General features: G+C 36.9%; 1 protein-coding gene across 3 annotated transcripts; it reads left to right on the top strand.

Annotated features, from left to right (window-relative positions):
* Positions 1–704: 704 nt before the first annotated feature.
* Positions 705–14,727, top strand: LOC118716485 (cytochrome P450 1A1-like). 3 transcript variants are annotated; one of them, XM_045580117.1, is made up of 8 exons: positions 705–870; positions 3,904–4,742; positions 6,008–6,131; positions 6,639–6,728; positions 6,816–6,936; positions 8,880–8,966; positions 11,561–11,886; positions 14,592–14,727. In XM_045580117.1, the coding sequence occupies exons 2-7, from the start codon at positions 3,921–3,923 to the stop codon at positions 11,856–11,858; spliced, it is 1,542 nt and encodes a 513-aa protein (XP_045436073.1). In that variant the 5' UTR covers positions 705–870; positions 3,904–3,920; the 3' UTR covers positions 11,859–11,886; positions 14,592–14,727. The 3 variants fall into 3 exon arrangements, with proteins under 3 accessions (XP_045436073.1, XP_036289687.1, XP_045436072.1); XM_036433794.2 differs by lacking the exon at positions 14,592–14,727 and adding an exon at positions 13,923–14,241; XM_045580116.1 differs by lacking the exons at positions 705–870; positions 14,592–14,727 and adding an exon at positions 2,877–2,911 and having other exon boundaries at positions 11,561–12,105.
* Positions 14,728–25,030: the final 10,303 nt, after the last annotated feature.

The raw sequence follows: 25,030 nt of genomic DNA, 5'->3' as shown, positions 1-25,030 counted from the left end.
ATGGTGAAGACTCCTGAGGGATCTACCAAATCCACCTGAGAAAGGGAACCTAAGTTTCCTAGATTTTTAAGTTCAGCTAATTCCTCTTCCCATTCCTTGCCTAGAGTGCAGTGCATTTTCTTGGTTTCCTGAAACTCACAGTAAAGCATTGCCTCTGAATCATTGTCTTTTTCCTTCCTGCTCATTGCTTCCTCACTACCTATCTTTTGCCCTTACCTTTACTTCTCACCAGCAATTTAAAAAGGGCAGCTTTGCTGAAATCTGTTTGGCTCAGGGAATACAGCATCGGCCTGCAGACTAAAAGGTCCCAGTTTCGATTCCGGTCAAGGGCATGTACCTTGGTTGTGGGCACATCAGTAAGAGGCAGCTGATAGATGTTTCTCTCTCATCGATGTTTCTAGCTTTCTATCCCTCTCTCTTCCTCTCTGTAAAAGCTCAAGAGAGTATATTAAAAAAATAAAAAATAAAAAGGACAGCTTTTCCATTCACCCTTTGCCGTCCTGCTTTTTTCCCAAGATCAATTTCTATCTCTTCCTCTTCCTCAGAACCACTTGCTCCATTGTGTCCCTCTGCCACTCAGACTGGAATCTTACAGCGTCCTGGATCCAGTTCTGGCAAAGAGGCCTTTCCATTCCTCCCTCCAGCTCTCAATGCCTAATTCAGTCCAAACTCCTCCCCACATGAGTCCAAAGTCCTCTTCTGTTTTCTTCCCTGAATGTTCTCTCCCAGCCTTTCTCGAGGCCTGCTGCTGCTGCTGCTGCAACCAGACTTCCGTTTCTCAGAATACCATCAGCTTTTCCCAAAGCTTTCTCCATCGTTAGATCCTTCCACTAGATTCCTCACACTGACCTGCAAGATCTCTGGGCACAGGTGAGCCTTCCATGCGTCACTGCCACTTGGCTAAATGGATTTGTTGATGTCATAGCAGGTTGTTTTTCCTCAAAAAAAAAAAAAAAAAAAAAAAAAGTCCTTTTGCTCAGAATGCCCCTTAGTCATATTAAGGACCTTTTTAAAAATGCATCTACCTCTAGAGATTGAATTTAATTGATTGGATATGGACACAGCAATGGTTTAATAGCCTTTGGCTTCGGGTTGGGGAGAGGGAAGGGAAAGGAGGAAGTCTAATGTGTGTGTCTAAGTTTGAGAATCAGTATGGACTCCCCCAACCTATGTATGCTTTTCTTACCTGGGTCATTTCTGGAGTTCCCCTTGAATCTTTGATGCTGTAGCAGCCCACCCTCAGAGAACCCTTTACTTTCTGTTCCCAATCCTATTTCACTCCCAAAACAACAGGAACAAAATGTGCCTTCAGAGCTTTCCAAGAAAATTGCTGGCAAAGTTGGCAATGCGTCTGGGCCTGGTCAGCTGCCAAAGAGATTTTAGTGAAAGAAGCTGGAAGAGCCCAGGCTGAAAAGGAATTCAGGGTGATCACAGTTGTTTACATTTGCTGATGAATGGTAAACTGCCTGGAAACTCTGGCAACATAATATTGCTGCGCAATTAACCCTGTACTCACACTAGTGCTTCTGCCCATGTTCCCTACAGTTGGCCTTCCAAGTCCTCCAGGCCAGAGTAGCCATTTTATAGATGAGGAAAATGAGGAAAAGGGAGATGTAATTTAACAGAAGTCCCACGGCTAAACAGGGGAGGAATAAAGCAGGAAACCTCGTCATCTTTACGAGGATCCAGAATTCTTCCAGACCCACCCACTTCTCACCTATTTACCAGTCTGCTTTGGAAATGCTATTGGTATTTCTCAATGTGCAATCTGGCAGTTTGATGAATGCCCAAGAGAAATTAAATTTTGTAAAAAAGCAAGTGCTAGAGGTAATTGATGATTCATTATTCTGCTCAAAAAAACAAGGGAAATAAATGGGGAAAATGGCTTTCTCTCTCTAAACTTTTCTTCATATTCTATCAGAAGTGTGAGTTTTGAAAGGCAGTGTAGATTTAATGCTGAGCTCTGGGTCTGGCACATGGTAATTGTGTGATACATGGTCATAGATATTTTTAATGGAAGAGGTTTTGCAAAACCAGCACATTACAAAGCAGAAACACAACGAAGCCCCACCCTTCCCTTTCTGAACAGAGAGAAAATGAAATTTTTCAAACTGTGGGTGTTGCATTGATTATAGATTCAGGTTTGTTTTTGTTGCCTTTTTATTTTTAGTTTAAATGTGTATTCAGGTTCTTTTTTCCATAAAGGAAGTTGATCTCTCACTTTTAACTCCAAAGTTCTTTCTTTCTTTCTTTCTTTATTAAAATATATTTTACTGATTTTGTACAGAGAGGAAGGGAGAGAGATAGAGAGTTAGAAACATCGATGAGAGAGAGTCATCGATCAGCTGCCTCTTGCACACCCCCTACTGGGAATATGCCCACAACCAAGATACATGCCCTTGACTGGAATTAAACCTGGGACCTTTCAGTCCTCAAGCCGATGCTCTATCCATTGAGCCAAACCGGTTTCGGCCAAAGTTCATTTTTTAGTAACCGGTATCAATCAAGGTGGTATAGTTGATTGGCACTGATTATTAAAAAATAAACCACATTTTATCTGTGAACTTGGAGAAGTGAAGCAATTAGATAAGACAGGTAAAAACAGTTTGCTTGCATGTTCATTTATATTGTCTAGAAAATCAATTGAGAACCAGGCTTTTATATTGTCTGAGTATATAACCTATTTGTCCCATAAATAATTTGAGAAATGTGAACAGTTTAGTTATGGATGCTTTTAAGGAAATTTTTTTATTCTTTCTATAGTTACTATAAAATGCAATGGTTAACAAATATGTTCTCATGTGTATGAAACTTTTTCTTTTGTTAGGACCCTCTTAGATGAAATAATAGAAACAAATTGTAGCTAGTTTAAACAGGAAAGAATTCAGTCCAAGAACAAGATCTCATGAAGGTACTAAAAGTCATGAATGCAAGGTCATGAGACCTCCCTCAGTCTAAAATTTCTTTTCCTTTCTACTCCATTTATTTTTAAGATCTGCTTTCAGAGTTTCTCATATCCTCCTAGTGGGTTAAATGTTCCTAGATCATATCTTCAGACTTAGATTTTGTAGATTTAGCTGTCAAAGAGAGGATGACCTTTCACAGATCCAATTCCATATTTTTTAAAAAGGTTCATTTTGGGCCAGTTGCCCATTCTTGGATCTACCACCAGTGGCTACATGGAGCAGAAGGATAGCTTTAACAGGCCATGTTTATGAGTGGGCTAGGAAGTCCAAGGACAGGCTAGACAGACAACAAATAGGTACCTACTAAATGGCTGTAACTCACTAAGTACTTATTTTTAATAATTATTTAATTTGATCCTCAATGACAGACAACTCTGTACTCAACTTTATAGCATTTTATACTTTTTAATTTTATCTTTGTTTACTTAGTTTCCTCATTAGTCTGTGAAATTTTGTATATTTAGTGCCTGACATTGGGGGGGTAGGGGGAGAGCGTGGTAGGGTCAATAAATGTATTTTGAAAGAATGCATGGGTAGGATACTTTGATAAGAAGCCTGGGACAAACTTAGATTAAGTGACAGGATGAAGATCATCAGCTAATAATGAGCATGAGATGAACTTCTATAGCATCAATCCATTTCCCAACTACCAGGGTACATTATAAAATTGTCCTCTTCTCTTATTTATCATGTCAATGACTGACATGAAAAGATTTGGTCTGGTGTTTAGAATTGTAAAAATAATAAAATTGGAATAAAGGTACAATGCATTTTATAAGAATTTGATTTTGCCCTCTTAGTACATTGTTTAAGAATAGTTTCCAGATAACTACAAAAAGTCTGTTTTTTTTTTTTTCATTTAAATGTGCAAAGGGAGAAAGACTCTTAGTCTATGCTTAAACATGGCAAAAATAAGATTTATATTTTTCTATTTTAGGGTATTTATTTTTGAAAATGATGTTGGACAAGGCAATCACCCCTGAAGAGGTAACTACTTCTCTCATAATATTGGTGATAGTTTTTGTTTTTGTGAGAGCACTCACGAGTAAGGGGAGAAAGCAGGTATCTCTTCCTGGCCCATGGTCCTTCCCCATCATAGGAAATCTTCTTCAGCTTGGAGACCATCCTTACCTTACATTCACAGAGATGAGGAAGAAATATGGAGACGTCTTTCTCATCAAACTTGGCATGGTGCCTGTTGTGGTGGTGAATGGAATGGAAATGGTAAAGCAAGTACTTCTCAAGGATGGAGAGCATTTTGCAGGCAGACCTAACATGCATACATTTTCTTTTCTGGCAGAAGGAAAGAGTTTTTCATTTTCAGTCAATTATGGAGAGAGTTGGAAGCTTCATAAGAAAATAGCGTCCAATGCTTTACGAACTTTTTCTAAAGCAGAAGCAAAATCCTCCACCTGCTCCTGCTTGCTTGAGGAACATGTCACTGAGGAAGTTTCTGAGCTGGTAAAGATCTTTGCAGAGTTGACTTTGAAGAAGGGTAGCTTTGAGCCCAGAAATGCCATCACATGTGCAGTGGCCAATGTTGTCTGTGCCCTTTGCTTTGGCAAGAGATATGACCATAATGATGAGGAGTTTCTTAGAATAGTTAAAACTAATGATGATCTACTCAAGGCCTCAAGTGCAGCTAATCCTGCTGATTTCATACCATGTTTTCGCTACCTTCCACTGCGAATTATAAATGCTCCTCGAGAGTTTTATCAGGCGCTGAATAAATTTATTGCACTACATGTACAAGATCATCTTTCTACGTATGATAAGGTAAGAATTTAAATTCATGCTAGAACGAGGGATTTGTTGAGAAGCAAAAGATAATGATGAGACGTGTTGAGTAGCCAGAAAGTTATATGTTTTCTTCCTTGACTCTTTTACTATAATTTTGTCACACCTACTCTTACCAAAACTATTAGGAAATGTGAGTTCCAGTCAGTGAGATTATAGGGCAGCATTATTTAGTTCTCATGTAGAGACCTTAAGAAGAGTTTTTAATTCTTTGAGACCTTAGAAATTTCCTTAGTGTGTGAAAAAAGTACATACTTGAATTATGAATCTATAGTTGACTGATGAATGATGAGCATGTAGGTGAGTTCCTTGAAGAAACAAACTAATGATTTTGTCTCTTTCATTTTACATTTGAAATTATGAGTATCTTAAAAGTATCAGCATTTTTTTTTCAGATAGTGTTTTTAATGATCACAAAGAATATTGTATAGGAAGCTTCCAATTTATCCTATTTTTCTATTTGAGTCCTTTTACTATATGGAAATGAACTTTGAGATCAAACACATGTAGATAGAAAATTTCTTGAGATGACAGAAATGGACCTTTTGTGAGGTCACTCAATCTTTTTGGCTAAATTTGATGGTCCACAGAAGAGTAAATTTCTCTTATGAAATAGGTGTGAACTAGAAAGAATCCTAGCTCTTGGAGGCCAATTTGCCAAGATGATGGCATCATGAAAACAAATTAAAAAGAAAAGGTGGATAATTGAGCAAATGAAGAGGTATAAAGAGTTAAGACCCTTCCAATGAAAAAAGAAAAGGCAGTAAACAATCTGTTTCAAGGTACCCATCAGAATTTTAGAAAAAATATAGTAAGTAAAAGAATTTATAAAGTCATAAATTTTATTCCTATCCTCTAACCTACTTCAGCCTCATCTCTTCCTGCATGGCAATTACATCTTAGAATGGGCTTGGAAACCTCTTATTGTATTCATTGCCCAATAATTTCCCTATAGTAAGTTAATCTTTAATTTTTGTAACTGTGCTTCCAGAATAAGTACTTTTGTACTTATTGAAAGAAAGTTTAAGAAGAAAATTGAGTTTGATAACTTTTTAAAATTCTACATACTTCTAAAATTGAGCATTGCTATTGACAAGCAAAATTTCAAGTTCTGAAATGGTCTACTGTAGTCTTTATATTCCTAAGTGAATTGAGTTCATTTAATGTTACATATTACATGAGATTCATATGTGATATGAAATGTAGGTAGGGATCAATAATCATACTAAGAATTGTCTCCTCAGGACCATATGCGAGACATTACTGATGCTCTGATTAACACATGCCATAAAAAATATGCCACTACCAAAACAGCCACCTTAAATGATGATGAAATAATAAGCACCGTGAATGACCTCTTTGGAGCTGGTATGTGAGAATATTTGTCAATATGTAAGGTGAATAAGGTCTAATTGCAATTTTTGTGTGTGTTCTACTGTTTACAGTTTAGAGTATTTCCTTCTTTTGATGTAAGCCATTTTGTATATTAATCTCACTCTTTATACCAAGAAGTCGGGTCCCTGGATCATATAATTCCTTTTAATTTTTTTGAGTAACCACCATACTATTTTCCATAGTTACTATATCATTTCACCTTCCAACTAGCAATGCATAAGAATTCCAATTTTCTACATTCTCACCAGTACTTATTGATTTCTGTTCTGATAGTGACTATACTATTAAATGAGAGGTTAAGTCTATATTCTGAAAAAAAAAACTTCAATGTATAATAATTACTTTATTGTGAGTTTATTGATTTTCAGTTGTACCTAGATTCTTTTCTCTAGATTCATAATATTCAAATATGAAGCAAATTGTAGATACAAATTTTGCTAATAATTTTCTTCATGGCATTTTGTCTCATTCCTTTTTCAGGATTTGAAACTGTATCAACATGTCTGTACTGGAGCTTTCTTTATTTGATACACTATCCAGAAATTCAAGCCAAAATTCAAGAAGAAATTGGTAACATATTTTCAGATAAAAAATATAATTTTCACAATTATAACTTTTATTATTAAGTTTGTTTTTTTTAAAAAAATATCTTTTTAGATGGAAACATTGGTCTAAAGCCACCCAGATTTGAGGACAGGAAAATGCTACCCTACACAGAAGCTTTCATAAATGAAGTATTCAGACATGCCTCCTTTATTCCTTTTACTATTCCACACTGGTAAGCAAAAGCTTCTCCTTGGAAACAGCAACCAATGATAGATTGAGGGGAATGAGGAATCTAAGGCATTAGAATATGTTAGGTCCTTTAAAATACATATTATGTTGGTATTATTCTACTATTCTTTTAAATCTTAATTCTTTTTATTTTTAAATTTTCTGATGAAATTTTTACAAGGAAAAGCAGCATATGTTGGGAATGTTTTCATAACTACACTATGATATCACTATTTTTCATCTTCTATGTATTATTTAAGGGGCAAGAAGGCTATGGAAGTTCCAAACAATGAATAATACAAACGTAATATATGTTTGGACATGAAGTGTTATACAAACTCACTTAACTTCTTCTCTGAGCCATCTTAGCCACCTGCTGATGTAGCTTCATTTTTAGTAGCTTAGAATTTTTCTGGCCAATTGACTCAGGAAGCCCATGTTGCCACAGATAGATTAAACAGAATTTCTGTTTATTGATATTTGGAAGTTCACTGAACCTCATACCACATTCTCTAGTGCACAAATGCATGCCAGTATAGATTAAGTAGGTAAGCTTTATTAAATAGTAATGTGGACAACCAGAGTTCTGGTAGTTTGAACTATTTCCATTCTATACACAATTAAAAAGAAAAATGAAATTCTCAATGCTTTTTCTCTTCCCATCCTTAAATAGTGAGGGAGTGGGGATGTCTCTCACCCCAGGAAGCTGATGTAGTTACGATTCTTGGCACAGGAGTAGGTAGTGCCTAGAGCTGGACCAGATAGGCTTGTTCATACTTTTCACCTGAATTAGACATACTTTGTCCCTCAGTCTCTGGCAGTCTCCCCTGGAAATGCAAAGTCTGCTTCTCCAAGCTCAGGCCCTTAGTGGTTACAATGCAATGTATGTTCTCTACAGATTGGTTCATCAGAAGAGAGACCCCTGAAGTAGCTAAGCCAAATGTGTTTAGCATCTCCCCTCAAACTCGTCAAATTGAAATGTCACTGTTGCTCCTCTGGGGCAGAAGTGAGTGTTGGGGCCATCTAGGTAGTTAGTGAGTGCCATGTGGAAACATACTATGATTTAATGCCACATGGAAACATACCATGATCCATGCATAATTACAGAGGTATAAAGGACAAAAGTATACAGTTTGCATAACTGAGTATGGGACTAGAAAATAGGTTATTTGTCTAAAGACAACTTAGAGATCATGCAACACAAATAATATCATTTCACAGCTCGAAAATGAAATCATAGAGTCGATATGGTATTTTCCCAGTAGTTCCCTATAAGCAGTGTCTAGAGTTCAGATTTCCTAATTCCAATCCCATTGTTCCTTGGATTTGTTTTTTTAATTTACTGACAAAAGCCAAATCACATTGGATACACAGAAAGTGCTTTTTAATTTCCTTTTAGTTCCCTGCTATAATTTTAATTGATTTTTTAGAGAGAAAAGAAGGGAGAGAGAGAGAGAAACATCCATGCAAGAGTGTATCATTGACCAGCTGCCTCTAGAAGGTCCCCTATTGGGGGATAGAGCCCACAATACAGGCATGTGCCCTGACTGAGAATCGCACCAGCAACCTTTTGGTACACAGGACAAAGCCCAACCAACTAAGCCACACTAACCAGGGTTCCTGATATAATTTGATGTGTCTACATACAAGCAACTTTGTCAGAGAAATACTGAAATAATTTTCCACTGAGATTTTAGCTCATAGCAATGCCTTAAATATGTTAAATGCTCAATATGTTTCACAAATACAAGAAAATAAATTACTAATTTGACAATAGGTGGAAGATGTATCAATTAATGAAGAATGAAGATTTATAAAGATTTCATATCATTATAGTTTTTTAAAAGATAATAAATATAGTCTGTTAATTGTGGGTAGCAGTTTGGGAGGGGGATAATTTGAATTACAGGATGTGCTGTAATGATAAGGATGCATTTGCTTTCCCAGTACCACAGCAGACACTACTCTGAATGGCTATTTCATTCCCAGGAATACGTGCACCTTTATTAACATGTATCAAGTAAACCATGATGAGTAAGTCACCAAAATTATTTTGGGGGTTAAATTTGGTTGGCTGGTTGTTTGCTGTTAATCAGGAAAAGATATACATTCTCAGCCAAAGTTCATTACTTCTATTTCTCTTTAAATAAATTAAAAGGAAATTCAGTTTTCTATTCTCACTGATAATAGGAAGGGTGATATGTGTTCTTTAAAATAGATTTTTATTGATTTCAGAGAGGACGGGAGAAGGAGAGATAGATAGATAGATAGATAAATGATGAGAAAGAATCATTGATCAGCTGCCTCCTGCCCGCCACCCATTGGGGATTGAGCCTGCATCCCATGCATGTGCACTGACTAGAAATTGAACCATAACCTCCTGGTTCATAGGTTGACACTCAACCACTGAGCCACACCAGCCAGGCAGGAAGGATGATATCTTAATACAAATTCATTCAGGGAAAATCCAATTTCAAAAGTGGGCTTACTGGGAAGGTGTGGGCCAAGGACTTTAAGGGCTCACCCTCTGCAAGGTTATGGCCAGCTAATGTTTGAAATGTAGCATGCTAAAATCCCCCAACAGAACTAGAAAGAGCAAATAGGGATTTTCCTTTCTTTTGTTTGGTTTTTCTCTACCTCAGCACCTAGATCAATGCCTGGCACAGTATCTGCTCAATAAATATTTGCAAATTGAATACAGCTAGAGTCTTATTCATATCCTTTAAAGGGGAGAGCAGGGATGAAGATACCTCACACAATTTTAAAAGAAGATGATGGTAGTGGTGTTAGCAGTGATGGGAATGATGATGATGGCAGCTAATATCTATAGACCCTACTGTGTGTTGGGCACAACATCTTTAAGTACCTCCTCTGAACCTCAACAATAACCCTCTGCATGGTGCTACCATGATCCCACTTTGACAATTAAAGAAACCCAATCAGGTGAAATGAACTGCCTTGAGTCACATGTGCAGCAAGTAGCAGAAGCAGGGCCCACATGCAGTGTGTATATCCTGATTAATGGGAATTGGATGCCCCATGTGATTTGGGACTTAATGTCTCCAGTAAACTGGTAGAGACTGCATTCTTATGCATTCAGTGGGCTGTATACAGAGCACTCTGTACAACTTCATTGTTTTCACCCAAGATTTCCTCTGACTGATGGCTCATGATCCAGGCTATTTGGGAGAGACGTGACTAGCCTGTGTACCTAATAGCACATTCACTGCAGTGGCCATCCCACTGCAAAATTTGTCAGAAAGGTGACACCTTCACTCTTCACATCCAGTGTTCATGCTAAATAAAAGAAAGCATTAAAAAACCCACTATAAGAAAAATATAGTCAATGTAAATTTAGTGGTACTTGTTCTCAGTTAGCCCTATCCCAAGTGCCTGAAGTGTTCTCATATCCTAAGAACCTGTGATTATATTGGATATTGAGTAATGTTCAAACAAGCTGTGTTGACGCAGGTGCTTATAAAGAAATACTGTTTGTATAGAGGCACTTATTGAAAACAAATGAGTGTGCAATTTAAGACTGATAGCATGGGAAACTTACTCCTATTTAGCTTACACAAAGCTCACAAACATAGGCACCTACTGAGCAGTGGAAAACACCAACAAAGACAGAATTGCCCTTGTTGGAGCAGTGAGGAGAGGTCCCCTGCTATACCTCATTCAGCTCAGTAAACTGAAGACAAGCAGGACATTGCCCCAGCATTGTCAGCTCCTTCAATAAGACAGAACTTGGAAATGGGAATTTTCATGTGGAGTCTTCTGATGCTTAAATGTCCATAGCAATGAATTATTTTTGAAAGATTATGAGAGCAAACAAAATTTATTGGAGGACTGAGTATGTACAACTTATAGGTCTTCAGGTCTATGACCTTTGGTGCAGAAAGATAGCAAATTTTCTGCCAGAAAGAGAATGATATCAATGCACAAAAAGGCACATTTCTTGGTCAAGTCAAGTGGGTCCCTAATATATGGCTTAGGGTGTACTAGTAAGCATACTAGGAGGAGTTGTCATAGGCAAGGCAGTTATGGTGCCTGAAACAAGAGGTGGGGGAGAAGGAGCATCAGATGCACAGCAATTGGGGACTGTGGGCAACCCTCAGTCAGAGCTGCTGTCAGGTGACCTGGGTGCTCTGTGATGATGAGTGAAGGCCTTTTCCTAAACTTATGGGTACCAGAGTGAGAGGTACCGCCTAAAGCAAAGGAGACTGAATGTTTAGTCCTTATTTATACCTAAATTTTGGAATATTCATATGAGAATGTTGTAGAATTCTTCATTTAAAAAATTGAAATAAATCATTTATTCACCATTTAATGAAGTAGAAGTCATTTTAATGAAAACTAAAAAAAATCGTACTAATTCTTTACGGTACCTAAACTTGTCGATAAGTTTAAAAAGTGTATATACATAAATTCATAATAATGATATACCTCTATAATTGTATGTATGTACCTATATGTACATATGTATAAATATTTACACATACATTTTGAATAAAATCTTTAAAGGATATTTCAATATCAAAACAAAATTATTGTGGGGAAGTTGGCGAGAATGGCAAAATGATAAAATGATTCCTTTATAAAATGTAACTTTTGTCTATTTTATACAGAACTATCTGGGATAATCCTGGTTTATTTAGTCCTGAGAGATTTCTAAACGAAAACGGGGAACTGAATAGAAATCTGGTGGACAAGGTCCTGATATTTGGAATGGGAATCCGGAAGTGCCTGGGGGAAGACGTTGCACGGAACGAGGTATTCCTCTTCCTCACCATGGTTCTGCAGCAGCTGACGCTGAACAAGTGCCCCCGGGCCGAGCTGGACCTGACGCCCACGTACGGCTTGGCCATGAAGCCCAAACCCTACCAGCTCCAAGCGGAGCCCCGCTCCACCTGCGGTGCCTCCTAGATTCTCAGACTGGCTGAGGCTTTCTGGTGTAAGTCGGAAATACTATGTGATTCAAATTCATTTAATAAGCACTTTAAAGGTGGCACCCTACGTTATAATATTAGTTCAATTCTTTGTCTATCATCCTAATATGGGAAGTCTTTTTTCAGGGTGTGGTGTAGCCTCAGTTCTCAGATAAGAGATCAAGTCTCCTAAGGATATTTTAAGGTAATAATAATAAAGTGTGATGCCACTCAAGAATTTTAAACCTATGTTTCCTGTGATGGTGACCCAGGTGCCACCGTGAACAAGGAAGGAAGGAAAAAACGAGTGGTGGATTGGACAAGGAGGTTAGGAGGATCTGTCTTCCTTCCTATACACCAGCTTCAAACAGATGGGTATGTTCTTACTAGTTTCAAATATAAGGCCCACAATAAGAACAAGGTCCTGATGTTTAATATGTATTTTCCCAGTGGTCTAGAGCAGAGTTCGGCAAACTCATCAGTCAACAGAGCCAAATATTAACAGCACAATGATTTTTAATTTCCTTTGAGAGCCAATTTTTTTTTTAACTTAAACTTATTCTAAATGCCATTTCTTCAAAACAGACTCCCCCAGGCCGTGGTATTTTGTGTAAGAACCACACTCGATGGGCCAAAGAGCCGCATGTGGCTCGCAAGCAACAGTTTGCCGACCATGGGACTAGGGAATAGGTGCTCAAGAGTTCCAGAAAAGGGAACTGAGTGGCCTAGAAGAGCAAAGAACATTTTGTGGTGGAGATAGATGAGCTGAGCTTATTTTATTTTTTAAAAAGTATATTTTTATTGATTTCTGAAAGGGAGGGAGGGAGGGGGAGGGAGAAAGAGAGAGAAAAGAGAGAGAGAGAGAGAGAGAGAGAGAGAGAGAGAGAGAGAGAGATCAATGATGAGAGAGAATCATTGATCACCTGCCTCCTGCAAGCCCCACACTTGGATCCAGCCTACAACCCAGGCATGTGCCCTGACCAGGAACCATGACCTCCTGGTTCATAGGTTGACACTCAACCACTGAGCCATGCTGGCTGGGAGAGCTGAGTTAGTTTTAGAGAGGTAGAGAAAAGGACATAAGAAGCAATTTCTTCAAATTCCATTTTTATATCAGCTCTTATATTTTCTGTATTAAGGATTTAACATCAGAGCAAACTGATGTTTTTATAATGCTATCAGTTTGTTTTTTGCTACATACTAAATATATGTGTGCATTAGTGTGCTAGGGCTGCTATAACAAAATACCACAGTGTGAATGGCTTCAACAACAGAAACTTGTTTTCTCACAGTCCTAGGGGTGTCAGCAGACTTGGTTTCTCTCAAGGCCTTCTTCTTTTGCAGATGGCCACCTTCTCATCATGTCCTCACATGGCCTTTCTCTGTGTGCAAACCCTCCTTGTGTCTGTCCTTTATCTTATAAGGACACCAGTCATATTATATTAGAGCCTCCTCCTATAGCCTCATTTGAACTTATCACTTTAGAGACCTTACATTCAAATACAATTTCAGGTACTGAAGGTTGGTATTTCAACAAATGAATTCTGGGCGCGGACTGGGGCACAGTGCAGCCCACAATAAGATGAAAGAAAAGATAGCAATTGTTTACACTTATCTTTCAGTGTAGTCCCAGCTTATGTGTGTGCTTCTTTAACTGAAAATGTCAACAAGCTAAGACATCTAAGGAGCAGAAACAGTGAAAACCAGAGTAAAGCTGTAAGAGGATTTGCATGCTAAAGGACTTAGAAATCAGCTGGTGGAAATAAAGCATGTCTGGGGTCTAATTTAAATGGGAGGCCTGTACAGAGGGATTCGTTCTAGATAATGACCATGCAGACCCGATTGCTGCAATAGAAGCAAAGTTAAACAATTCAGAGACGTTGAGAATTACAGTCAGGACTCAGTCTTTCTTTTATTTCAAATATAAATAAACACATTATTTTTGGAAATAAACAAATTGTGTTTTTTTGTGTGTGTGTGTATGTGAAAGCTTTTGAACTTGTTTATATTATCCTCATGAGAATGTGTCAAACAGAAATTATTTTTTTGTCTTTTTTTTCAGTAAGAAACTGTCAAATCTTCTGTTTATTCAATAATAATGGGATGGCTAGAACCCTACAAGAATTCTCTGTTTATCTGGTTATTTTCTTTAAAGAATTGGATTTTTTTTTAACCTCTTTTTTTTTGAACAGCAAACATATATAATCGAGTACTTTTATTTTAACACACTGTATAGTAAAATGTTAATTTTCACTTTTACTATGCTGCTGAGGCAAAATTAAATGGTGTACTAATGGGCTTTTTGTACAATCCATAAGTATGTGTTGTATGTCTTTTTAGAAACATGGGCAAGAATAAAATAGGAAAAGTGTAAAATCAAAGTATGAATGACTTTTTTGTCATTATTTTTAATTCTATGCATTTGCTTATCCTGAAGTGGTAATTTATTTTATGACATATAATTAGGAGCAACGCAGTGTACCAAAATAGTGTATCAAAATAATTTATATTAATATAAACACTTTAAATTATCAGCTGAAAATGACAGAAAAAATGCATTGTGACTATAGAGCTGTTGATACTATGTGGATATTGCAACAGTGATAAACCAACAAGAATTAAGTCCTTAATATCATTGTATATGAAGTACAAAAACTAAACAGAGTTATAGGAATTAGCTTGTTACACATAAATGTATATGGCTACTTATAACTCAGTGTCCTCCTTGTAGCTACAGTTCCTGGGGCTCTTGGTAACACCATACAGACAAGACCAGCCTAGAGACATTACTGTATGAATGATGCAAATGAGATGCTCTTTTAAGAAAAGTTGCATCGAAATTTATAAAGGCATTTATATATTCCCACATTTCATTGTTCTAACTTCTTTCCTGCTAAACCTACAATTCCAGTGGGATATCAATCCACATCTACACTAATAAAAGGAAAATATGCAAATTTACCATATCTCCATGACACACACCAGCCAATCAGGAGTGAATATGCAAATTAACCCAGTAAAGATGGCAGGTTAATTTGCATATATAGGCATGGAGTGAAGACTGAAGAAGACTGAAGAGTGAAGACGACTGAACACTGAACACTGAAGAGGCTTGGCTTCTCTGCTGCCGCCAAGAGGAGAAGCCAAGCCTTGCTGTGGCCAGAGCAGAGAAGCCTAGCCTCAAGGCTTGGCTCTTCTGCTGCAGCCAGAGCAAAGGCCTGGGTCCCAGGTGCCAGAAGAAAACTGGAGCTGGCAGCCAAAGGAAGGAAGGCCTATTGCACAAATTTTCGTGCAACGGGCCTCTATTGAGAATAAGAAATCATAAGCATTTTTGAGAGGCAGAAGAGGTCTTTGGGGATTTTACTATCTACATAATTATTAATCAGACTATAAAATCTACAGATATTCCAAGCCTCCAGAGGGATGGGCACACATTATGATTTTTTACTTTCATACAGCACTTCCCCACAAAATCTAATATTCATAGTTTAAACAAACAAAAAATCTGTGTATACTTTGAATTAGAAATAGTTAAAAAGCTGTTTTAGGGCTTAACAAGTTATAGAATCCAATACCCTGTGAGGAATGCACCATTGGCTTTCTCTTTATAGATGAACGAAATGTAGGACACAGGCAACTGATTCTCTATGAGACATTTTTAACACTGAGAAAACCTAAATAAATAAAAATCATAGAAGCTGATAGGTCATCTTTCACCCTTCATCACGTTGTTTACAAACAACTGTTTACCATTGACTTGAACTAAGTATGACTATCAGGCCTCACCAACAGTAAACTCCACACATGTACACAACACTGTCACCTTTATCTGCTACCCTTATGGACAGAAACACGTTACATGAATGAATTTCCCAACTAAGTGAGACGATTGAGTTCCAACATGCTCATACTAATGGAATGGATATTAATAAAAGTATTTCTGAGTGGCTGATGTTTCCAAATGCCTTTACTAAACATAATTTTATCTTTCTCAGGCTTTATAGTGGCGTTTGTTTCCAAATTTACTACCCGGGCTGTACTCATTGATGGACTATTGACCCTCCTTCCCTGCCCCAGTGCCTGGTTTCACTCATAAGGTGAATGTGACTGTCCCTACTCCCTGTGAGCTCCACAAATTCAGGGCCACCTTGTTCAGCTTTCTATGTATCTCCAGTGTCCAGTACTGTTTCAGGCTCATAGCAGAAAATCCATCAATGGTTGCTCAGTAATGTGAAAATGGATTAATGATTAAACGAACGGATCTAGTGGAAGGGCAGGAAATCTTTGCAAAAGCAAGTGTCTGAGATTTTCTAGTATGGATAGTATGTGTGGAATCTCTGCTTGTATTTTGACTTTTGCCTTATCTACCTCTCAGGCTGAAAATCTATCCCATCTTCTCATACTTCTTTAAATTGTAACTTCCAGGTCTCAAATCAGCCCTTCATTCTTTTTTGTTTTTGTGTTTTTGTTTTCCTTAAATAACATTTTTATGGCGCCAGATTCCAGCTGGAAATTAGCTCCCTAACTCTCTCCCCAGGACCACTGCCCAAGTGTGCCCTAGGCACTTAGTAACTTTCCAAGGGCAACATCCCAATTGTGTCCCAAAAAGTCACTGCTTCTCCCAATTTGACCTCTTCATCTTGCCAACACACATAGCAGCTGACCTTGTCACTGACTTCACCAGGAACATTTGCTGTCCAATGGCAGCTGTCACTTCTGGCCACTCTGATAAAGAGGAGGGATCCCTGCTTTCACCCTGTAATGTTTACACCCAAAGATGGGTTTCAGGGATTTGCCTGTTTTTCAATTGTGTAACTGAGAGTAGTAATTTTGAAGAAGGCTTGCATGAAGGATTAGGCATATTGGAAAAAAAAAAACTACACACACACACACACACACACACACGCACACGCACACATACACACACCCCAAAATCATGTCCTGTCATTTCCTGCCTGGCCCAGTTCCAGGGACCTCATCCACTCCCTGTAAAAAGGTGTGGTTCCTCCAACCTGTACCCACAGCACTGTTCCAGTCACTATTAGAACTGTTCACTCCAGCTTTTGCAAACTCTGAGGCTAGTAAAACAAAGAAACAAACTAACCTTCTCGCAGTCCTAGAGAGATTGGATTCAACTTCTGACCCTTTCCCCAGGTATAACTCCTAGATCTTCACTTCCTAGTAGCATTCACCTTTACCAAGGATGACAAAAGTGAGAACTTGTACTTTATTCAAGGAGAATCTTAGGATCTAATTGGGGAAAAGCCTAATCTTATAAGAGATATTCATTATTGTTTTTCCAAAACCTGGGCTATTTATTCTTCTTTATCTTCCCTGTCTTATGCGAAAATTAGAGAAACAATCATTCATCTTGATTTGCTGTAGTTCTCTTAGGTACTGCTGTTTCACTGCCGAAGACAAAAGCCATAAAGTCTTTGAATATCTTCTGTGTGTCAGGCAATGTAGTAGGCATTTTCAAATGATTAATTTTGACACAAACCATGAACAAGGGATGAATATCGTTCTACAGAAAAAGGAGGCTCAGAAAGAGAAATAATATAGCCAAGATCACTCTGCTGAAAAGAATTTAATCTAGGGTGAAAATCTCTATCAAACTCAATGCAGACCTTGTATAGTTTCCACAATGGTGGTGTCTTCAGAGTATATCCCTTAACTCAAAGAAAATTTGTGTGGCATCTGAACATGTAAAATTGTTCTCTTAGTTTAAGTAAGGATGAAGAGTTTAGAAGTCTGCCTCTTTATCTGCTCCGCCAGCACCAGAAATCTAAAGGCAATATATATCCTTCAGCAGGATGGATCTATGAAATCAGCGACCTTTATAAGAAGTAATTGAAATATGTCCCATTCAGGAAATCAATTTCAGATAAATTAAATACCTAACTGAGAAAAACTAAACATTGAAATGTTTAGAAGGAAATGTTTAGAACAGTAAGAAAAGACGTTTAAGCAAAATACAGAACATAACAATTCACAAGAAAAGTCAACCCATTTTACTGCATTGGAATTTAAAATTTCTGCTCAATAAAAGGCTCAATAAACAAAAGTAAAAACAAGCCATGGAGTAGGAAAGAATACTGGCAAAACCTGTAACAGAATACAAAGTAGTATCAGAATTAAAAAGAATTTATTCAAATCAACATTAAAAAAATAATCAGCAGCCCCCCTCTACAAAACAGGCAAAGTTTATGAAGAGGCGGAAACACGAAGAGCCAACAAACATAAAATGTTATCTACCTTAGTAATAAAGTAAGTATTAAATCAAACTAAAATACCATTCACACATAGGAGACTGGTAACATTTTAAAAGTCTGACCATACAGATGCTGGTGAGTATTTGGAGAAATGAGAATATGCACTCACTCTTGTTTGCAGTGTAAGTGGTACAGCCAATATAAAATTTTGAAATTTTAATATTTTTATTGATTTTGTACAGAGAGGAAGGGAGAGAGATAGAGAGCTAGAAACATCGATGAGAGAGAGTCATTGATCAGCTGCTTCTTGCACACTCCCCAATGGGGATATGCCCGCAACCAAGGTACATGCCCTTGACCAGAATCGAACCTGGGACCCTTCAGTCCGCAGGCAGACGCTCTATCCACTGAGCCAAACCGGTTTCGGCAAAATTTTGAAATTTTAAATAAAATCATTTGGAAATTCTTATTAAACTTGAGGTGCACATTCATAAGAAAGCAAACATTTTCCACTATAGCTTTTGTGGTGTTATTTTTGAAATACTAAAAAATTGGAGACAACTGAATGTTCATAAATAGCACACTAGATAAATATAATTATGTTGCAGTCATATAATGGAATGTGCTACACCAGTGTAAACAAATATACTAGTGTTACATGAATTTACTTTGGTAAAACTCCAAATCATGTTCAGCAAAAAAAAGAGTACCTCGCAAGAGTGCACATGCTGAAGTTATTATTTATATAAATATTTTAATAAATGAAAAGTACTACTGTGGATACATGCATATATAAATACATACATAGAGATAACAAACACAAAATTTGGTATTCTGTGAATCATGCATGTATTAGTATGCTTTTATTTTGTTAAAATAGATACTTTTCAAAAGTAGACATACAGAAGGTCAAGAGACTTATGAAAATATGCAAAGTCACTAATCATCCGAGAAATGCAAATCAAAATGACAATGAGGTACCTTCTCACACCAGTCAGAATGGCTATCATCAACAAATCAACAAACAAGGGCCGGTGAGGATGTGGAGAAAAAGGAACCCTTGTGAATTGTTGGTGGGACTTCAGATTGGTGTAGCTACTGTGGAGAACTGTATGGAGTTTCCTCAAAAAATTAAAAATGGAACTCCCATTTAACCTGGTAATCTCACTTCTAGCAATATATTCCAAAAACTCAGAAACACCAATCAGAAAGGATATATGCACCCCTATGTTCATAGCAGCACAATTCACCATAGCTAAGATTTGGAAACAGCCTAAATGCCCATCAGCAGATGAATAGATTAAAAAACTGTGGTACATCTACTCAGTGTAATAGAATGCTGATGTAAAAAGAAGGAACTCTTACCATTTGCAATAGCATGACTGGAACTGGAGAGCATTATGCTAAATGAAATAAGCCAGTCAGAGAAAGATAAATATCACATGATCTCATCATTTGTGGAATATAATGAACAACATAAACTGATGAACAAAACAGATCCAGAGATAAGGAAGTATGGAACAGACTGTCAAATGTCAGAAGGAAGGCAGGGGCTGGGGGCAGGGGAGGCTAAGAGATCAACCAAAGGACTTGTACACATGCATATAAGCATAACCAGTGGACACAGACACTAGGGGGTGAGGGCATGTGCTGGGGAGTGGGGGTGGCCAGAGAGAGGACAAAAAGAGATATATGTAATACTATATGTAATACTTTAAACAATAATATATATATATATATATATATATATATGTATGTATAAATGTTTATTGTTTATGTGTGTGTGTGTATTCTATATAAATGAAAAGTATAATATATCACATGTAAATGGAATGCTGACCAAAAATTATTTTTTAAAAATTTCAGTTTAGGTGTATACTCTAACTATAGTATTGTATTCATTTGAGCTTATAAATTCCTTCTACTTCTGTGAACTCATATGAAGGATGAAGAAAAGTTTAAGGATGGCAAGAATCATAAAATTCAGGGGTTTGGTCTAGAGAGAGAGTGAATCTTCAAACTCTTCAACTAGACAAACTGAGTGAAAACATGAGGTATGGAAGTTCTACATTATTTAAAACAAAGCTGACAACTGAGAACAAGGAAAGAGAAAAAAATGTATAAAATGTTAAAAGTCTGGGATTATTCCTTGATTAAGAAGCTCTACACACTTTCATAAAACTTTATTTCATTTTTAATGAATATTTTCAGGTGCCTACTCTAAGCCAGGACTTTAGATGACAAACATAAAAATGACTAAAATATGACTTCTATCTTTAGAAGCTCTTTAAAGGTCGAGGCAAATAATGTGTGTGTGTGTGTGTGTGTGTGTGTGTGTGTGTAAAATGCAGTTTTCTCCCGTTTTTGAAACGTCTTTAACAGGGTGAATGCTTTTTTTGGAGCAAGTATGTATCTGTGTAGTTCTGCCAGTGTACTTCTTTGCACAGCTGGTCCCTCTTCTAAGGAGTGTGTATCCTTTGACTCTTCGGAGCCAGCTTGGCCTGTTTTGTACTATTTTCTAGCATTCCGTACTCAGTGGTCTTCACTGGGTTCCAGGTCACTTACTGTTCTACCTGACCTTTGACTTTCAGTGGTCTGGAATTCCCAACGGGTTTTGCCATCTCAGAGGAGGCAAGAGCCAAGCAGTTCAGAAATTCAGTGCCTTGGGAAGAGAGATATCCTAGTTCAGTGTTTCCCAAAGTGTGGTACATGTACCCCCAGGGGTACGGGAAGCATTTGGTGGGGATATGCACTGCACTGTGCTTAGCTGCACCTAATTCTATGTTCTCATAAGTACAAGGGGTACTCAGCATTACAAAAATTATAGAAGGGGTACACATATGTCAAAAGTTTGGGAAACAATGCCCTAGAGCAGTGTTAGGCAAACTGCAGCTTGTGAGCCACATGTTGCTCTTTGGCCCCTTGAGTGTGGCTCTTCCACAAAATACCACGTGTGGGCGTGAACCTTCAGTGCGATTGAAACTTCGTGGCCCATGCGCAGAAATCGGTTTTCGGCTCTCAAAAGAAATTTCAATCATTGTACTGTTGATATTTGGCTCTGTTGACTAATGAGTTTGCCGACCACTGCAAAGGATGGAAGGTCTCAGCAGTGCTTGCTTAGCTTCTGTAGTGTCTGGAATGTCAAGTCATTCAACATGTACTCAGATGACTCATTCCTACTGAAAATATTTATTGGCAATCCACTTCATCAGGCTTCTGTGGGCAGCAGAACAGTATTGTATATAATGGCTTTTCCAAAGTTTTAGTTGCTTTAGGCAGTGAAGTGGTTTTACAAGATGATCTCTTTTTAGTCAATGTTTTTACTCTACTTATTTGCAGCAAATTGGGAAAGAGAATCAAGTATATGAAAACTGTTCTTTGGAACAAGAGCAATAATGACCTTTGGTTTTGAAATAAGAATCAAAGATGGTGTTTTTCCCAGGCTATTGGTCAAGATAGATATGAACCCAATTATTTTAGATATGAAAAGCTGCTGTTTGCTTTTTAGTTAAAAATTTGTATAAATCTTCCCTCCATTTAAAGAAAGTTAACTTGCTCTCTGCTCCTTCCCACTGCTTTCTGTTCTATCCTACAGACAAAAGTTTGTGGTGCAACTTTTTATTAAAATATACATACAGAAAAGTGCACAAATACATATATACAGATGTTTAAAACGATGAATTTTTACCAACTGAACACCATCAATATTCCGTAACCCACCTACCCCCCATCTTTTCATGACCACTTTCAGTCTCCAATCTCTGTGTCCCAAGGATGACTGTTTTCCTGACCTCTCATGCCATAGTTTGGTCTGTTTTGAATTGTAAATAAGGGAATAAAACACTATGTACTCTTTTGTGATTGACTTCTTTTGTAACACATTGCACTTGTAAGATTTATCCACATTCTATTTGCAAGATCGATCCACATTGTGCATTATTATATTTCATTCATTCTCATTGCACTGCTATGAACATTCCATTGCCCATTTCTTTTGGTGAATGTATGTCCATCTTTCTGTTAGCCATATAAGTGTCAGACTGGGAATGCTGAGTCATGAAACATTAACATGTTTAACTTTAGAACTTCCAGCTGGTTTTTCAGCATGGCTGTACCAATTGGTAAGTTTCACAAGCAAGGTAAAAGAGTTCCCTTGTGTTTTTCACATCCTTTTCAACAGCTGGTATTTTCTGTGTTATTTTCTGTATTTTTGTTTTAGCCTCTGTGATGGCAAACATGCCCTCATTAAAGAGACAGATGGTCAGAAACATCCTGGCCTATTACCTCAAGTGAACTTGGTTTTGGCAATGTTACTTAGCTCATTCTCTCTTAATGAAATGAATCTAGGACAGACTGAGTGCATTCGTCCACCAAACTCCTTCAAAAGTGGATGATCCCCCAACTCTCTACTCCTTCCCCTCAAATACTACAAATGATCTTACCTCACAGTTAGTTACCATGGCCTCCTGAGAAAGCAGTTTTTGTCAAGACAATCTTTTTCTAATTTCCTTGGGAAGATAAAACTATAGAATTTCCCCCATTAATAAAAACAATTTTTGCCTTCAAAATATATCCCCATTATTACAATGTCTATATTTTTGTTCTTAACTTAGGAGTGATCCAGAAGTGGTTATTTATATTTGTTTGTCTTATGGTGTATGTCTTTTATTTTTTATTTTTTCATAATTCAACAGCTTTTCATTACAACAGCTGAGATTAAAAAAACAGGATGTTTTCTCTATTATCACATTTCTAGAATTCCTTTTTGGTCAAAAGTGTAAGTCTCTTGACCCTTCAAAACTTTTGTTTTTCTGAGGAGAAAAGAAAATCTTGGGGAAAACACTTTGAAATCTTATTATTTTCCATTGCTTTTGTGTTTCATTTGCTCTATTTCACTCTATGTATTTTTCAACTAATACAATATATTAGTCATTTATATTCACAATGTATTCCTGACAATAAAAAATCTTAAGTTTTAACAGTAAAATTCTTCCAATTTTTGATTGAGAAAGTTTGAAATTCCTCTTTCAGCTGTTATGAACTCCAAAAGTGAATTTTATATACAATGATCCTTTAATAACTAGACTCTAAAAAAAAAAAGGAACATTTTCTGCACTTAATTTATAAACACATTTGAATTTGTAACTTCATTTGGTTTATAGTATGTTTTGCCATGCAAATATATGTAATTTTTAAGTTGCCAAATATATCTATTGTAGTTTTTTTTTCCTTTATGGTTTTTGAGATTCCTGTCATACGTAGGAAAGTCCCACCCTGGATTTCTATAAATAGCCTCTTACATTTTCTTCCAATATCCTATATAATAAAAGGCTAATATGCAAATCGTCCCTTCTACTAAGGGTTTGATTTGGAGTTTGACCAGGGGGAGGGGCCACAGGAGGTTGGCTGGCAGGCCAACAATCTGCAGCCCCTCCCCCTAACTGGCCTGGCCCACTCAGCCTGATCAGGACCGGCCAGCTGGACCCCACCTATGCACAAATCATGCACTGGGCCTCTAGTTTTTCTTATAATAAAAAAAAGATAGAGATCCAATTCCATTTGCTTCTGGATGGATAATCAATCAGATCAATTCTTTATTAAACCAACCACTTTTTTTCACTAAGTTAGATTACCCTCCTCCACATAATGATCTTTCTCTGGGTGCTCAACCATATGTGACTACTTAGTTATCTAGTTCTGTGCCAATATCATACACTTTTGACTATAGTGACTTTATTATTATCTTACTATTTAGAAGTCTCCTACTTAGCCTTCCTAATTGTTCTTACTCAATGTTCATAAACTTTTGACTATTCTTAGAGATTTCATATAAATTCAGAGTCACTTTATACACTTAATTTGGGTTTCATAACTTAACTTTTATATCTTATACTACTCTTGCTATATTCTGTTCTCAGAATTGAATTGTTTTCTCTTTTTTATAGACAGATATGTCATTTCCACTTTAGTTTCAAATGTATTATTATTAGGGTAGAGGAAAAGCTATTGATTTTCAGAAGGTATTTAGTCAGAGTTAATCTAAGGATTTTTCAGGAGCTACTGAGAAGGAATACTCACCATTTCTCCTATTTCCATTTGATATAGGTAGATCTTATTTTTTTTTTAATTAAATAAGATGGATATGGACATTTGAATTTGACTCTCTCAGCTGATACTGACACTGGGAATCTCCAGAAAAATTCCAGGTTATACTCTGCTACTACCATGTTTCCCCGAAAATAAGATATCCTCCAAAAATAAGACCTAGCGCATGGAAAGATAAGACATCCCCTGAAAATAAGACCTACCACAACTTTGGGAGAAAAAATTAATATAAGACACTGTCTTATTTTCAGGGAAACAGGGTATCATGAGAAAAATAATTAATGTAAAATTGAACCTAAAAGTGTGCTTAAATGTTATCAAAGATATGTAGGCTGAAGCTGAGATTGCTTCATTTAAAAGTTGAGTTTTAAGAGATACTAATACAATAAAAAATAGGGGACTCTAAATGCAAAATTGTAAATATAAAATAATCCAGTTTTGTGAAATGATGATGAAGCATACCTATCTTTTATTGCCTGTATAATATAGATATGATATATTAATATTTCCCTTCTAGTACAGAATTTAGAAATTCACTTGATAATCACAATTTTATTCAAGAAAATGTTATTACTTAAAAACCAATACTAATTATAATATCAATACCATAATTTATGCTCTTTCACTTAAAGAAAACATTTCCTGAATCCACTATGGTGTTCTCAGGGTTCTCTTCTATACATCTTGCTTACTCAGCTGACTTATTTTTTCATTATTGGTTTCCTGGTAAATCATTGCACAACTCATATTTTGTTTGTGTTTCACTTTTAAAATGGCACTGATACCGATCCACAGCTTTCAAATAAATGACTATATTTGAGATTATATTTAGGGGTTGCCTTTGCTTTCTGTT

This window comes from Pipistrellus kuhlii, unplaced genomic scaffold (assembly GCF_014108245.1).
Source record: "Pipistrellus kuhlii isolate mPipKuh1 unplaced genomic scaffold, mPipKuh1.p scaffold_m20_p_12, whole genome shotgun sequence".
NCBI classification, from domain to species: domain Eukaryota; kingdom Metazoa; phylum Chordata; class Mammalia; order Chiroptera; family Vespertilionidae; genus Pipistrellus; species Pipistrellus kuhlii.
The sequence above is the reverse complement of the archived record's forward strand: the minus strand, read 5'-3'. Positions and strand labels throughout refer to the sequence as shown.